We start from the raw sequence: 16,813 nt of genomic DNA, 5'->3' as shown, positions 1-16,813 counted from the left end.
TCAGTTATCCGTCTCCTTGACTACTAATAATTGGTATCAGCATCAGCCCTGAAAAAAATCATATCAGTCTATCACTAATTTTGATAAAAATACGACCCAATCATCCGTTGCAATTCACGCTAACGATCCCCAATCAAAAACTGCAATCTAGACTGATGGGTGAGGCTAAATGTGGATGATTTGAACCTACATTATCCAATGTGGGTGGAGCAAGTGTAATAATAGTTAAGGATTTTTCTTTCCCAAAGGCTGTTCCATGATTTTTTTTGATTTTTTTTTTGTCAACAGGTGGAGGACACTATAGACATCGAGGCCATTGACTTAAGCAAACGGGATGTGGCCGTGACGAGACTGGATGGGGTGTCCCAAAATAAATCAAACGTACTCTGCACGGACAAACCGGTCAACTCCACGACGGTGAAGCGCCAGCACCACTCGGATATCGAGAAGCAACGCCGCAGCGAGCAACGCGTGCTTTTCGGCAAGCTGCAGAAGGTCCTCGGACAAGAAGGAGGTTCCAAACTTCACCTTCTCTCACTGGTTGGTATTACGGCGGTTTCATGTTAATTGCTTGGGTTATTTTTTGTTAACTGTGTGCTGAAAATTTGTAAGTGAATGGGAGTATTTTGGTGGGGGAGGAAAAGAAAAATCGATTTTAAGCTCTGTTATGTGTGTTTGTTAGGCTTTGAGGGAAATTCACATGCTAAATGGCGTTGATGAAGACCTGCAGGGGGAGAAGAAGAAGCAGCTCCTTATCCAAGCGCTTTACTTGAAGAAGTTGTCTTCCTTGTCTGGTGTGTGCTGTCCCTGTTATTAAATCATAAAGTTTAAAAAAAAAAACATAAAAGCTGAAGTCGTCTTGTCTTGTTTTATAATAGGGAAGCCTGAAGAACTGATCAAACATAATTTAAACCTAATCTTCAGTCGATTGAAGGACAAAAGTGTCTCCAAAGCTGAGCCTTTCTTCATGCCTATGCGCCAGCCCAAAGGGGAGCCTGCCAATGACGCCACCAGTCCACCAGGCCCGGCCCCAGTCCAAGTCCCAGATCCAGTCCCAGTCCCTCCATTAACCCCACCACCATCAAAGCCATCCCCCGAGATCCTTCCACCACCACCACTGTCCATAGTACCACAACCCCAGCCTGAAGCACCGTCACTACCGTCTCCCGCGTCCCCAAACCGCGTCCTACAGGAGAAATCTCCGCCCACTCCGAAGCCCGACCATGCCCCTCCCACTGTTGTGACGGCTCCACCCCCTAAGGAGGTTTTGCCTCAACCTGCACAACAATTCGCCATCCCTGTGTTTCGCTCCAAGACTGGTAGACTCATCCTGCCTTCATCGATTAAACCTGGTAAATTCACACATGTATGACCACTCATGCATTATTGTTGACAGCATGTGATATATATGTTGAATTATGCACATGGATATGTTTTTTAAATTGCCAGCTTTTTTCATAAAGGGATACTTGACTCATTGAGCCATTTTTATCAGTAAAAAGTTCATATTTTCTCGATAATTAATGTGCTAACTTAATTATTTTTCATGTACAATTAATACCTTTAAAAAGTCATTTTTCTACTTGCTGTCGACTAATGATATCACCTGTGCTGAGGAAGTAGGTAACGACCAATCAGGGCTCAGTTTACTGACCAAAGCCAGAAAACAGGTAAGCCACGATTGGCTGTTATCTACTTCCTCAGCACAGGTGATGTCGTCATCATCAGTCGACAGCAAGTAGAAAAATGACTTTTTAAAGGTATTAATTGTACATGGAAAAATAATGGTTATCACATTCATTCTGGAAAAAATATGAACATTTCACTGCTGAAATTTGTTAAATGAGTCAAGTGTCCCTTTAATTTTGACTGATCGTTCAAGACAAGAATGAGTTAGCTCATTTACTGCCCGCCCAGTTAAAATGGATCTGTGACGTCTTTAACCGTCAATGGCACTGAATGACCTATATATTGTGTTCCCAAAAGAAAGAGTAGACTCTTCTTTGACTACCTTTTTTTGTACCAATAAGTCTGAGAGAAGCTTGTTTTAAGTGTTTTCAGTGAAAAATGAACAGAAATTGTCAGTAAGAGCGGCAACGCAAGATGGCTGCCCTTTCGTTTCCGCTAAAAGAGGCCACTGTGAATCCAGGTTATTTAAAGACATCAGCGGAAATGGTTTGTACAATATTATTTTGGGGCTGCGTAACTCCTTATTTTAGGAGTTACTGCCATCTAGCGCTTAGCAGTTTTAAATATTTTGCCGTGTTTTTTTTTTTTTTTCTATAAAAGAATGTATTACAATAAATTTCCAATGTGCTATAAAGTGTTGTTTGATGTGGCACGGCTGCAACTTGACATATTTTTCTTCTTTTATCAACACTTAAAAATTTTTTTGGGGCCTTTTGTGGATGCCATGCCGTTCTGTAACATCACTGTAGTACGAATTATAAACAGTTCTAGTAACATGTTTGTGTATTGTCTTAGCAGGCAAAGGTGTGTATACCCTCATGCTCATGAACCCCCAGGATGCCGACGTTCCTACCCAGTCTTCCAACACCGACTCAACAATCCCCTTGGACCAACAATCACCTCCAGACGCAGAACCCGTAGACCAGGACAGTCCCGTACAAAACGGGGTCCGAAGCGTGCCTCCAGCGTCTCCTGGGAAGCAGGTGACACCCCGCCTCAATTCGAGTCCATCTCCCACACGTCAGCCAAAAGGAAGACCTCGAGGGAAACCACAAGAGGACAAACCGTTCATCCCGGCAAGTCGTTTGAAGTACCAGGAAATGACGCGCAGGAGAGGGCGGCCCTGCAAAAACCAGACATTGGCGAGGCCCGCCAACGTTGGCGTGGCGTTGCGGCCGCGCACGCGAGGCTCCCTGGGTAAGGACTTCCCCAGCGCCAAGCGGCAGTCGTGGATAGACATGGAGATGCAGCTGGACCCCGATTCAGATTCCGATTCAGATTCAGAATAAACAAAATGTGACGAGAACCTCAGGCCTGTTTGCTGTGAAACCACACCGGATGTGCCTGTGCATGTATGTTTGAGTTAGGTTTGCAAAATGCTGGGAAGTTAAAAGATGGGGTTTTTATTTATTTATTTATTTATTTTTTTCATCCAGACACATCCATGAAAAATAGAGTAGCACTCCTTGCCCACATGTGAGGGCATCATCTCATTTTTTTTTTAAGTTCTTATAAAATGTACTTTTTGGTTCATGATAAAATAGATAGCTATTGTTTTAATTTCCGGGTTTTTTTTTGTTTGTTTGTTTTTTTCTCCCCATGAATTTGCGTTTTTGTTTTTTTTCACGGCTCGAGTTACCAGTCCGGATTTTGTAACCCTCATTTGTGGACATGAGAACTATGATCACTGTGAATACTCAATGCTGCTCACTGTGCAATGTTTTTTTCGGTGCCAAGACACCATCGAGCATTATTTGACCTGCTGAATGTAGCTTGACGAAAAGTGTCTCGACTTCCACCACCTCTTGTGATTAGTTTTTTTTTCTTTCCAGTTATTGGTCCAAATAAAAAGCCTTTCTAAACATAAATCTCTGCATTTTGACACGCACTACTATTAAGAGAGAGGTTTTAATTTACTTTTTTTTTGGTGCAAAACATTAAAGAGCACTTTGTTTTTGATAGCAAATAATTTGAATCAGTTGACTGCAAACTGTTAAGCAATATGCAGCCTACCATGTTGTCTATTAAAAGGACTAATGTTGAGAATCAGTTTAATATTTTTGTATTTTATTTTTTACTATACTTTAAGTCAAGTCATCTTTAGAATTATGTTGTTAAAGGGGAAGTGAACACAGAAATTTCCTTTACAAATTGTGTTAGTGGAATATGAGTTAAGCAGCACAATCCATCCAGTTTGATCTATATCAAGGGGTGGCCATTTGCTTTCCGCCGACTTGAAATGATATCACAGTTGCTCACAGATCCAAGAAATGCTAAATTTCATGTTTCTAAGTTAATTATGGGTGTGGATTTTCGACAATGGCCAAAAAGTCTGCTTCAAACCAAAATGGCGGGCTTCCAGTGTGTTTTTAGCAATGGCCTACCAAATTTAAAGTGGAAGTCAACCTTAAACATTTCTTGACAATATGTTATATGTGACCTCAATAGTCTAAATAAGACATTCTGATTAATATTACATTTATGAAATAGGAGTTATGATGCAAACTCCAGCCGTTTTTATCATTTTGGGGGCGGACATTTTGCCGCTTGTCGACTGAAGATGACATCACAGCTGCTCAGGCAACTACCAATCACAGCTCACGTGTTTTCTGAAGCTGCGCTGTGATTGGTTGTTACTTGAGCAACACTTATGTCATCTTCAGTCGATAGCAATTGGCAAAGTGGATAAAACCGGCTGAATTTTGCTGCTTAACTCATATTCCATGAATGCAATATTAACCAGAATACCATATTTAGGCTAGTGGGTCTGCATAGAACAGAAAAAAAAAATCGTGTTGAGTTCCACTTTAATTTTCCCAAGTCAAACTGGCATCAGGTGTTGATTGATTGTTTACGTATACTTTATATTATCATACAGCTTAACCAACATCCTCTCTCTCTCTTTTTCTCTCTCTGTGCCTTTAATCCAATCAAATCAATTAATTAGGCACAAACGCCACCATTGATGTAATCACGAGGCGGGACGCCTGGAGCTTGTGCTGAGGCGACAGGCGGGCCTCCGGCTAAACCGCCCTCAGGAGATTAAGCCTCCACATGTCCCGCCAGCAGGAAGGCTGCCCCACTTTGCGAGAGGCTCCTTCCTCAGGAAAGCTTGAATTGATCGTTTTGCAGTGACTCGAAGGCAACCGCCACCTGAGGGTCCCGGGGACACCATGCCCGGCGACGGACTGACCATCAAGAGCCGCATCAGGAAGCTGCTGAGATCGCCGTCTGGCAAACATGCCAAGGACTGCGGGGACAACCTGACCGGCAAGGTATTTATATGTAAACATTTACGTACTTATATTTGATTTTTAAAATGGACAGAGGGGCTTTGTCATCAAGTTAAAAAAAACAAAATGTGTGCATAAATTCTACTTTTTTTTATCATTCATAATCAGCTTAAAATACTGTGTAGAAAAAAAATACATAAAAGATAAAAAAAAAAATATAAAAATAAAATAATCATAAAAAATGTAAAAAAAAAAAAAAAAAAAAAAAAAAAAAAAAAAAAGTAAAATACTACCTTATGTGGCTCTCAATAAATTCATTACTGTACGCTGAAAGATGTTTTATTGATTAAAAGATGTCAGGCAGCAATAGCCCTAATAATAAAGTATTCATTAGCTATTTTATGTTAGTGCCTATTAGCCTATTAGCTTAATCGATATTATCAAAATGTAAATTTTGCACAATTATTCATCTACTAGAGATACCTAACGTGACCCTAAAATTACTTCTTAAAAATACTTCCTGAGTCTTTTCAAGCAGGTCTACTCATGATAGACATGCCTACCAAATTTCATGTCCTCAGTGAAATTACGTAGTTTCACAGGTGGAACTTTCAAAGTTGAACTAAAATTTTGCGCTTCATGACAGGCTGTCAAACATCACCGCCATACACGCACAAAAACAAAAATTCAAAATGTCTCACAATTTAGCCTCACTCATCTGCCTTGTAGGCCTACAGGTGATGCTAATTTGCTAGCGCTAAAACAGGAATGTACAAGTGTTTAAATTATACAATATGTGTCTCCTGTATGTTTTTCATTTCATTGGAGCTCGGACATATTTGATAGGAGATGCCTTTGTAAAGTTAGGTTTACGTTTTTCTCCTTTTTAACAGTAAAATTAAAACAATTAAAAATAAGCTAATTTGCTAGCGCTCTGACAAAATCTCAATGGACACATGGAATTGGCAGAAGCGAGAATAAAATGGTCGCATCAAACCAAAATGGCAAGACTGTTTTTGTGGGTCTATCAAACTTTATGTAGCTCACTTAATGACGAAAACACAAGTCAAAGGTTGGTATTGCGAAACCTTTAGCGATATTCTTTGATCATTTCAAATGGATCTATCAAGATGCAAAACCTGAATTAATTCTTATGACATTTTATGGTACTTTTGCCAAAGTTTGTGTAAAATTGAAAATATTGTCATAATATTGCTGTTTAGATGGCCCCGCCCACCACTAATTGACGATCTCCACGTGTTGCTTTGCAGGTGACGTTGGAAAAGGTTCTGGGCGTCACCGCTGTGAGCAACAGCTGCCTGGCCTGCGACCCCAAATCTGGACTCGTGGCTTACCCTGCAGGGTGAGGAAATTAAAAATAGAAATGTGAAAAAATTACAATTTATATTGACACTCAGAAAATATTAGCACTTGCTTTTTAATGAGTATAATCCCCCCAAAAATGTTAATTATTTATTTTTCAAGTTATATACTTGAGCTAATTAGTCAGCATTTTTAGGCACAATCTTCTTGTGTGTGTCGGATAAGCCAACCTGCATTTGTTACTTAGCAGTACACAGAACAAAGCTAATAGCAGATTAACAGCGATTACTCCTACATTACATAAATCTGCATGTGTTTCTTTTATTTTGCATGCATTGATTGTTTTATCGTGCGTGCGTTTTTGTAGGTGTGTTGTGGTTTTACTCAACCCGCGAAAGAACAGGCAGCAGCACCTCATCAACACGTCAAGGTGAGCTGGTTTGCATTGAAATGACGACAACGTGAGCACATGATGGATCCGTCTCATATTCCTCGTTGCAGGAAGACCATCACGGCTCTGGCCTTCTCCCAGGATGGCAAATACCTGGTCACAGGCGAGGTGAGGCGCACGTCGTTTTATTTGCACACTAATGGAACGTCATCCAAGGCGATCCTGGCTGATTTTGGTGCGGGAGGCCGGTGCACATAGATAAACAAACCTACATGTAAAATGTATAAGTTATCCACTGTTGCAAAAAAAAAAAATATTTTGCAATGTGTACTTGCAAATCAACCACAGCCACATGTAAAATAAACCATGCCGTGGTTTCATTGAGAAAATCCCCTGCAGGATTTACGTGCTCATATACAGCCGGTCGATTAAGGATTCCGTGTTCCTAACGGCCCGTTTTAGGCTCGCCCATTGGCATCTATCGCCGGCGTAATCTGGCCCAACCGGCCAATCGAAGCTGATTAAAGGACTTTGCCGTCTAAGTGGACGTGTGTGTGCTGGTTATTGTGACAGCGGAGCAAAGTTCGACAAAAAAACAAAAACAAAAAAACAAAAACAAATCCCATAGCATGACTAGCATACTTGAGTTCATTTTTAATCGTACTTCAGTTCATTTAAAGTGTAACATATTTTGTTCTCATTTTAAATTATTTTGTTTGACTTAAATGTGCCGTATTTGGTTTGAACTGTCTTTTAGTTCTGTTAATAGTGCTGTCAAAGTTAAAGCATTAACTAATTAATTAATCACAAAAATGGTCGCATTAATCATGTATTAACTCAGATTAATCACACTATTAATTTTGATCGCAGATGGTTTTGTTAAAGGTAGCAAAAGTTTTGCTTGAGCTATTAACATAACTACGTGCATACGTGCATTAAAGTAAAGCATTTAATAACTGACATTTAGAATATTTGTTCATGTCAAAATATTGCGGTCATTTTTCCCCCCATTTTAAATTATGTAATTAACTGATTAGAAAGCGCGTGCAGTGGATCAAAAAATGTTGAAGATGCCCTCATAACATTAAATGTTGAAAGAATTAACATAACAGGTGCTCGTCAAATTTGGCGGACAAAAAAATGTTGATTTAAAAAAAAAGCCTTTTTAATTAATTGTGATTAATCAAAATTCTTAAGATCTGATTAAACAAATTAATCGTTAATTAGTTAGTTATAAAGTTAATTTAAATTAAAATAAAACTTGAATTAATTGTTGATATTTACTGTATATATAATTAGTCATGCAGTTTGTTTTTAGTAATACTTTTCATTTATGTTTGTCATTTCTAACACACTTAAGTTTGTTTTATTTGTGCTTGTGGTTGACTTTTTAAGTTCATTTCAATCATACCTAACTTCAATTCATTATTTGTTTTAAATTATGCATGATTTCATTTTAATCAAGCTTGATTGAGCTCGTTTATTTATTTATTTTTTTAATCATACTTTACTACCTTTCAATCATACTTAAATTTGTTTTAGTAATAATCTTGTTTTGATCTTACTGTAGTTTTTTTGCAGTTATTTCAATCAATACAATTTTTCATAGGATTGTAGACAACTATTTAAAATACTGAATGAGATTTTGCAAGATAAGATGATCATTCATAGTTTATTAAGTGTGATATATACGACAGCTAATCTTCCTTAGCATGAACTACCAGGCGTAACCATCCACGATTCCATTTCGAAACCCTTCATGTGATTCAGAACACCTTATGTCGTATCAAAACAGGAAATAAGAAACAATATCATAGCACAATGTCTCTTGTATCGTACCGTCTTGCGAGCCAACTCTTCTGGTGTCCTCCATGCTGCACGACCCATCTCACCTATTAGCTCCGACCTTGACTTTGCCATTTTAAAGCGATAAGCGGTGGAAATAGCTCAGTGATCCTTTACAGAAGAGAGAGAGAGAGGGAGATGTGAGAGGGTTACAAGTCATGTAACTGTGTGCAGCCAGAGAATAATCTCAACAGTACAGCCTTGACATTGAAACATCGGAATAGAATGCCACAGTCTCCATTATGTTTACATGCACGCGGCCGTGGAGCTACTGAGAGAGCACCACTTTCCTTTATGTATTTTATTTTTTTTTAGTTCAGCCGCAGATGGATCTATATTACAGAGCAAAAAATGTATTAAATGCTAAAAATATTGTTTTTAGTGAATGCTAAATCCATAACATTTCGCAAATGCTAAAAACATCGCATTTAGTAAATGCTAATGTAATGTTTTTAGCATTTACTAAATGCTAAATACATTGTGTTTTGTAAATGCTAAAAACACTGTATTTAGTAAATGCTAATGTAATGTTTTTAGCATTTAGTAACCGCTAAATATATTACATTTTATAAACACTAAAAACATTTAGTACATTTAGCAAACATTTAGCATTTAGTAAATGCTAATGTAATGTTTTTAGCATTTACTAAATGCTAAATACATTGTGTTACGTAAATGCCAAAAGCACTGCATTTAGTAAATGCTAATGTAAGGTTTTTAGCATTTGGTAACCGCTAAATACATTACATTTTGTAAACACTAAAAACATTTAGTACATTTAGCAAACATTTAGCATTTAGTAATTGCTAATGTAATGTTTTTAGCAGTTAGCAAATGCTAATGTAATGTTTATGGAATTTAGTAAATACGAAATACATTAGGCTGCATTTTGTTAATACTCTGTAGCATTATGGGAAAATTGCTATGTTTTTAGCATTTAGCCTACGTTTTGCTCATACATTCAAATCATACTTAAAATCGTAATTGTTTTTCACTTAATCGTACATGTTTGTTTCTATCTTTAGTTGATTTTAATCAGTTTAACTATCATAATTTAATTAATTTTAATAATACTTTTGTTTCTTTCAATCACATTTAAGTTTCAGTTCCTTCTAATTATATATTTTAGTTTTTTTAAATCATTTATTTTTTCCAATCGTACTCTAGCTCATTTTAAACCTATTTTATTTCAATCATGCTTTTTTGTTTTAATCATATTTTTGTGTTATTTAATTGTACTTTTGTTTGTTTTAATCATACTTTTTTTTTTAATTGTAATTTTATTTGAATTTGGTTTAGTCATCCATCATTTTGATAATTCTTGATTTTGTTTCAACACTTCAGTTTTCTTCATTCATTTGTTGATCATCATTTGAACTGTAACATAACAGGTTTGCTTAAAAAAAAAAAGAAAGAAAAAAAAGCACTCAACAATCCGACCGATCGCCTCCCCAGAGCGGCCACCTTCCCGCCGTGCGACTGTGGGACGTGTCGGAGCGCCGGCAGGTGTCTGAGCTCCAAAAGCATGAATACGGCGTCTCCTGCGTGGCGTTCTCGCCCGACGGCAAGCACATCGTCAGCGTGGGCAACCAGCACGACATGATGGTCAACGTCTGGGCGTGGAAAGTAAGCGTACGGCTACCTACCAGGTTATTAGCACTTGAGTCTGTAACGTGTTGGGGTTATTGTCGTAGAAGGATGTCGTGATAGCCGCCAACAAGGTGTCCAGCAAGGTAACGGCGGTTTCCTTCTCTGAGGACAGCTCCTACTTTGTCACCGTGGGCACCAGGCATGTCAAGTTCTGGTATTTGGACCACTGCAAGGCCAGTAAGGTACGATGCTAACATACTAAGTTAGCATCTTTTGTCATCATACTTGAGTTCATTTCAATCATATTTGACTTTTGTTTCAATCATTGTGCTGGACATTTATTCACCCGCACTGAATGATTATGTTGGGGTACATTTGGAGGGTAATGAGCCGAATCATGAGCTTCTCTTGTTTTAGGCCAGCACTCCGGTTCCTCTGCTGGGTCGTTCGGGTCTGCTGGGCGAGCTGAGGAACAACTTCTTCTGCGACGTGGCCTGCGGACGAGGGCAAAAGTCCGACTCCACTTTCTGCGTCACCTTCTCCGGCCTGCTGTGCGAGTTCAACAGCAACAGGATGCTGGATAAGTGGGTGGACCTGCAGGTAAAAAGTGTTGTTTCCCCCCTTGTGTGTGTGCTTTCCTTCATTCCTTCAGTCCATCCTTCCCTTCATTCTTTTTTTGTTGTCAACACTCCATACTTCCTTTACTCCTTCCTGTTTTCATTCATCCTACCCCCCATACTGTATTTTATTCTTCCATCCTACCCTCAGCTATTTCTTCATCTGTCCATCGTTTCTTGCTTCCTTTCTTACTTCTGCCATTCGGCTGTCCTTCCTTCCTTCCTTCCTTCCTTCCTTCCTTCCTTCCTTCCTTCCTTCCTTCCTTCCTTTCTCACGTATTTCCTTCCTTCCTTCTTTGATTCCTTCCCTCCTTCCTTCCTCTCTCTCATTTCCTTCCTCTCTCTCTCATTTGAACTGACATTCTGAAGGACTCCAGTCTAATGCCTTATCCACCAAGCCACACTACAAGCAAATACCATTTCCTTCCTTCCTTCCTTCCTTCCTTCCTTCCCTCCTCTTTCACTTATTTCCTTCCTTCCTTCCTTCCTTCCTTCCTTCCTTCCTTCCTTCCTTCCTTCCTTCCTTCCCTCCTCTTTCACTTATTTCCTTCCTTCCTTCCTTCCTTCCTTCCTTCCTTCCCTCCTCTTTCACTTATTTCCTTCCTTCCTTTCTCTCTCTCTCTCTCTCTTCCTTCTTTCTTTGCTTTCTTCTCTCCTTCGTGTCATGCCATCATTGTTCCCTCCGTCCTTCTTACCTTTCTTTATTCCTACCTTGCATTCTTCCTCACATCCTGCATTCCATCATCCCTTCATTGTTCCTTCCTTCCTTCCCTCCTCTTTCACTTATTTCCTTCCTTCCTTCCTTCCTTCCTTCCTTCCTTCCTTCCCTCCTCTTTCACTTATTTCCTTCCTTCCTTTCTCTCTCTCTCTCTCTCTCTCTCTCTTCCTTCTTTCTTTGCTTTCTTCTCTCCTTCTTGTCATGTCATCATTGTTCCCTCCGTCCTTCTTACCTTTCTTTATTCCTACCTTGCATTCTTCCTCACATCCTGCATTCCATCATCCCTTCATTGTTCCTTCCTACCTTCCACCTTTCCTCCCTTCATAACATCTTTACTCTCTTACTGTCTTCCGTTGTTCCTTTCGTACATCCTTCTACCCTTCACCCATCTTCTTCTTTACTTGCTGCATTCCTTCCTTAATAATTCAATTCTGAACTGTGTGTCTGTATCGCTATGCTGTGCACTATATAACAATGTCCTTTTCTTCTTGGTGTTGTGTAGACCAGCGTGGCCCAGTCTCTGACTCTGTCCTCGGACCGGCTCTTCTGCAGCTGCGCTGACGGAACAGTGCGAGTATTCAGCCCGCTAGACCTGCGTTTTGTCGGCACGCTGCCTCGGCCACACCCCCTCGGAGCAGATGTCGCATCCGTCACCCAAGCCAGGTGAGGAGGTGATCATCCACGTGTGTATCTACGTCTGCCTCTGTCTCTTTAATTTGGTGTTCAACTCTGTATTTTCATAAACGTCACAGAAAGAGACACAGGCATGCTCATACACGCACAACTCTTTTCACAACATCACTTTAAACATCGTCTGAAGTGACAAATAGACAAAAATCCACAACTGTCTTCTTGTCCGTCTCTCCTTCCAGTCACTTACTTTGCAGCCGGACGGACGCCCGCTACCCGGACGCCATGGCCGTAACTTACGACCCCGTCAGCCGCTGGCTCAGCTGCGTGTACGCCGACCACAGTGTATTCGTGTGGGACGTCACCGACCTCACCCGGGTGGCCAAGATCCACTCGGCCCTCTTCCACGCCGCCTGTGTCTGGGATTTGGAGGTAAGCAAACCTGCATGCTGTCAGAAAAAAAAGAGGAAAACAAATGCTTATTTTGGAGAACAATTAAGAAAATATTGCTGCAAACTTGCTTCATGAGACAATTTTTTTTTAAAGTAAAGTTTTACTTCTTACTCTTGTATTGCACTATGAAGAATGTATTTAAAATGTTGGGAAGATTGTTTTTGTTTGTTTGTTTTACTTTCACAAATTCACTTTTATCAATCTTAGAAATTAAATGAAATAATGGGGAAAGCTAAATATAGATTACAAAATTACAGTTACAATCTAAAAATGAAAAATTTGGAAATATTGGGAGAAAAAAAAAACAAAAAAAAATTCCAACCTAATGTTTTTTTTGTTGTTGTTTTTTTTTATTTATTTTTTTAACAAAGACCCTTTTGGGGGAGAAAACCCTTCAGTAGAAAAAGAAAAATTAACAAAAAAAATCAAATTTAATGAAAAAAAATCAAATTTAAAATATTAAACAAAGAAAAAAATGGAAATTATTTTGAGAATAAAATTAAAAAGAAACTAACTACAACTGATCTTAGAATTTCCTGAATCTCTATAAAATTTTGGGAAAAATATGTATTATATTAATTATTGTTTAGATTTGAGTCTTGCACTCTAAGAAATAAAAGAAAATATTGTATGGAAGGGAGTCATATCTAGCAATGTTAACAGTAAAAAAGAAAATATAATATATATAAAGGGAGCAAATTAATTGTGATTGACCTATACCATACGTACTGCCCGATATAATGTTTTTACTATGTTTACATGATCATATTGTGGACTGAACCCATTTCTCAGATGTTTCCGGATATTCCGGGAGAGATGGCGGCAAATGTGTGGCCCGGCACCTTCCTCAGCTGCTCGTCCGACAGCACTATCAGACTTTGGCACGTGGACGAGCGCACTTGCGTTAATTCTCGGAACATCCTCAGCACCGTCAGTTGGACTTCATTAAAAAAAAAAACAAATACATATACAATAAAATAATACAGAAACCTGCTCATTGTTTTCTTTGTTTTTGTTGTTGTCGTAGGACCTCCTCAAGATCATCTACACGAGTGCGAGCACGGCCGCCTTGCAGGAAGCAGAAAACCTGACCAATGCGGATAAACCTGCGGACGGACAGCCGGCGGAAAGCAGGACGGGCGTCCGCACCATCTGCGTCAGCCCGGATGGAAAACATTTAGCGTCCGGAGACCGCAACGGAATGCTCAGGTCAGATTGCAAAAACTGTTCGAATGGATGAATTGTTTTCCCATTCATTTCAATGGGGGAAGATGATTTGAGATACGCGAGTGGTCACGGAATGAATTGAGTTGGATGTCAAGGCACCACTTCCTGTCATGTGATTACGCAGGCATGCCTAATATTGTGATAGAGAAGATGAAACCTGCTCTTATGTTTGTTGTTCAGAGTCCACAACCTCAACAGCATGGAGGAGATTCTCAAAGTGGAAGCTCATGATGCCGAAATCCTCTGCCTGGAGTACAGCAAACCTCAAACAGGTCACCCTCACCATTGGGTGCCTTTTTTCCTTCCTTCCATCGCTCCCTCCTTCTGCTCTTTTTCCTGTCTTTCCTTCTGTTCATCCTTCCTTCCTTCCTTTCTTCCTTCCCTTCCTCTCCAACTTCCTTCTTTCCTCTCCTACCACCCATACCTCTGTCCTTCCATTCTACCTTCATTCCTACCTTCTTCTCCCTGATACACAATTAAGGTGAATCTCACGTGGTATTGAATGATCTGGTCCCCGTGTAGGTCTGCATCTCCTGGCCACGGCGAGCAGAGATCGTCTGATTCACGTGCTGGACGCCGCCTCCGACTACGGCCTGGTGCAGACGCTGGATGAGCACTCGTCCTCCATCACAGCCGTACGCTTCGCTGGTGAGCCTCCTGAGACCTTCCTGTTCTCTTGGCTCTTTAAATAAATAATGTACCACTATTGACTATACGTGCTCAGGTGGGCCTTATTCTTACACTATGAGGACAAAAGTATTGGGACACATGCATATGGTGCACACAGGGGGAAAATTAACTCCAGGGTCTGTTAAATATGTAATACATCTTGCTATAATAATTTAAATAACTTAAATTTTGATATTTTTTTCATGATTTAAATGTCATTTCTCACTTAAAAATGAATAATTAAATGCCTGTAATTACTCAAAATGCACCGAAGCAATTCTCCTCCATATTAAAATGAAGAAGCTTTGTGACTCTTACCTTGAGGTATTGTTTTATTATTATTATTATTATTATTATTATTATTATTATTATTATTATTATTATTATTATTGTTATTATTATTATTATTATTGCAATTATTCTATTTAATTGAATTTAATTTTATTTGGATTGTTATCAGCAACATTATCATTACTGTATAATGTAGTTTTGTATTTTAAAAAACAAAGCTAGTTTAACTATTGGAGTCATTTATTTTAATGTAATAAAATGGGTTTTTTTTTTAATTACTATGCATCTTTTTGAAAAGACACAAATTTTAAATTGAATTTTATCGGAGACTTATTTAATAAATATTTGTAATATTAATTAAGAAAAACATTTGAGAAAAATGAACTGTATTGTTTTTTATTTCTAATAAAATAAAAATAGTTGCGATTTTGTTTTAAAATATTAAAAAACCCAGTTTTGTAGTTCCAGAATTTTTTTTTTTACCCTATGCAGTAAATAAAAAATATCAGACTGTCTAACTAATAATGTATGTGTCAGCTGTCAACTAATTGAAGGCCTTTTGAGAATATACTGTGTCCCAATACTTTTGTCCATATTGTGTACATCCTTTGATTTATTCTATGAAACTAAAATAATTATATCTGAATTCCCCCCCCCTAATATTTCTTATAGCCACTGATGGCAAAGTGAGGTTGATCAGTTGTGGGGCAGATAAAAGCATCTATTTCCGCACCGCACACACGGTAAGTACACGCCACACACACACATACACGTGCCCCACCTACAGGGGGTCTTAAATCTGTCTTAAGTAGCTTAGCATAAAGTGTGGACCAGCAAGCCTTTTCCAATCGGGGTCCATTTTTCTCCGTGTTGATTCTTCTTGCGCGACTATGTGAACGTTAACTTTTATGGAGCGTGATAAACAAGCGCTTGTTAGTCGCCACGAAGATTTATAGAGCTCTCAGCACAAGCTAAGCCAGCCAGCATCCTAGTAATCACACAGCATGCTTAATGAGTGCCAGCACTGTTTTGAGCATTTGTCAACAGACGTAGGAGGTAACGATTAAAGTCACACGGGAGATAATACCCACGCTTCTCATTCGAGACAAGAAAGTGGTTTTTGTTGTTTACAAAATGAAAGGGGACAGACACCCGCTCAAAGAAAACGTAGATCTAGATCCAGCACTTGGGAGCACTATAAAGCTGATCCCCAAGGCTAGTATGTGAGAAAATGTACAGTATGTATTTAAAAAAAAAAAAAAAAAAAAAAAAAACATTTCAGGAAAAGGCATTACATTTTTTTAAAATTAAATTTGAAAATAAATGAAGTCTTTTTTTTTTCTTTTTTTTTTTTAGAAATTGCAAAAGCACTGTTATCTTTTTCCATTACATTATTTAAACCTTAGAACACTTTTATTTTTATTAGAATATTATATATATTATAATATTATATTATAAATATTTGCAGAAAAAGAATGCTGAGAAATCATTAATTTGAATACAAGTCAATGAAGTTTTCTAATAAAAAAAAACACTGCTAGAAATAACATTTTTTTTAATAAAAGCTGCGAATAAAAAAAATATGGAAAAGTTTGTTTTTTTTTGTTTTTTTTTGCCATTTGCTGAAAACACACTTTTTAAAAATTGTCTAAAATTCCTAATAATATTTAGACACCTAAATTATTTTCATAATTTGTATAACAAGGCCGTTTTAATCATTTGCAGAAAATAAAAAGAAAACATAAATAAATAATTGACACGATAGTTTCCATTTTTTGCTAAATTGCTATAAATATTTTTTAATTGGAACATTAGAGGTTTTGCCCTGTACTGTAAAACTTATCTGTACTTACTTGTAATCATGCACGCTGCCGATACCAGCCATCGATACTTGAAACAAAAAAAATAAAAATAAAAATCTGTGTCAGAATGAAAGGTGTTTGTTCACAATTTTTTTTTTTTTGTCACTGTGTTAAATTAAATTTTATGAATCCAAAAAGTATTGGAGGTATCGGTACCTGGTATTGGCAAAGTACTCAGAGTGAATATCAAAGGCTAAACTGGCACTGTAAAAAATATGCATTTTTTTTAAATTGTAGAAAATATAAAAAAATAAGACTATTTCACCAATTGTGTA

General features: G+C 38.2%; 2 protein-coding genes across 7 annotated transcripts in view; both read left to right on the top strand.

Moving 5' to 3' along the window:
• mgab (MAX dimerization protein MGA b) overlaps nt 1–3,744 on the top strand; it is a 41,266-nt gene extending 37,522 nt beyond the window's left edge. For 4 of the 5 annotated variants that reach the window (XM_077510585.1, XM_077510584.1, XM_077510583.1 and 1 more), the window contains exons 17-20: nt 289–540; nt 683–794; nt 879–1,352; nt 2,485–3,744. In XM_077510585.1, the coding sequence (XP_077366711.1) occupies nt 289–540; nt 683–794; nt 879–1,352; nt 2,485–2,978 (1,332 nt within the window). In that variant the 3' untranslated portion in view covers nt 2,979–3,744. The remainder of the gene's footprint in view (nt 1–288; nt 541–682; nt 795–878; nt 1,353–2,484) is intronic. The other variant, XM_077510586.1, reaches the window with a different exon arrangement.
• A 940-nt stretch (nt 3,745–4,684) lies between these two features.
• The window catches only part of LOC144010378 (mitogen-activated protein kinase-binding protein 1-like), a 23,751-nt gene continuing 11,622 nt past the window's right edge, over nt 4,685–16,813 (top strand). For both annotated transcript variants that reach the window (XM_077510688.1, XM_077510687.1), the window contains exons 1-14: nt 4,685–4,964; nt 6,194–6,285; nt 6,613–6,675; nt 6,747–6,804; nt 9,937–10,107; nt 10,176–10,313; nt 10,489–10,671; nt 11,909–12,069; nt 12,279–12,468; nt 13,282–13,419; nt 13,517–13,698; nt 13,897–13,988; nt 14,239–14,364; nt 15,349–15,419. In XM_077510688.1, the coding sequence (XP_077366814.1) occupies nt 4,863–4,964; nt 6,194–6,285; nt 6,613–6,675; nt 6,747–6,804; nt 9,937–10,107; nt 10,176–10,313; nt 10,489–10,671; nt 11,909–12,069; nt 12,279–12,468; nt 13,282–13,419; nt 13,517–13,698; nt 13,897–13,988; nt 14,239–14,364; nt 15,349–15,419 (1,767 nt within the window). In that variant the 5' untranslated portion in view covers nt 4,685–4,862. The remainder of the gene's footprint in view (nt 4,965–6,193; nt 6,286–6,612; nt 6,676–6,746; nt 6,805–9,936; nt 10,108–10,175; nt 10,314–10,488; nt 10,672–11,908; nt 12,070–12,278; nt 12,469–13,281; nt 13,420–13,516; nt 13,699–13,896; nt 13,989–14,238; nt 14,365–15,348; nt 15,420–16,813) is intronic.

Source organism: Festucalex cinctus, chromosome 21, assembly GCF_051991245.1.
Source record: "Festucalex cinctus isolate MCC-2025b chromosome 21, RoL_Fcin_1.0, whole genome shotgun sequence".
NCBI lineage: Eukaryota > Metazoa > Chordata > Actinopteri > Syngnathiformes > Syngnathidae > Festucalex > Festucalex cinctus.
Note: the sequence above shows the minus strand (reverse complement) of the source record. Positions and strands in the feature narration are given on the sequence as shown.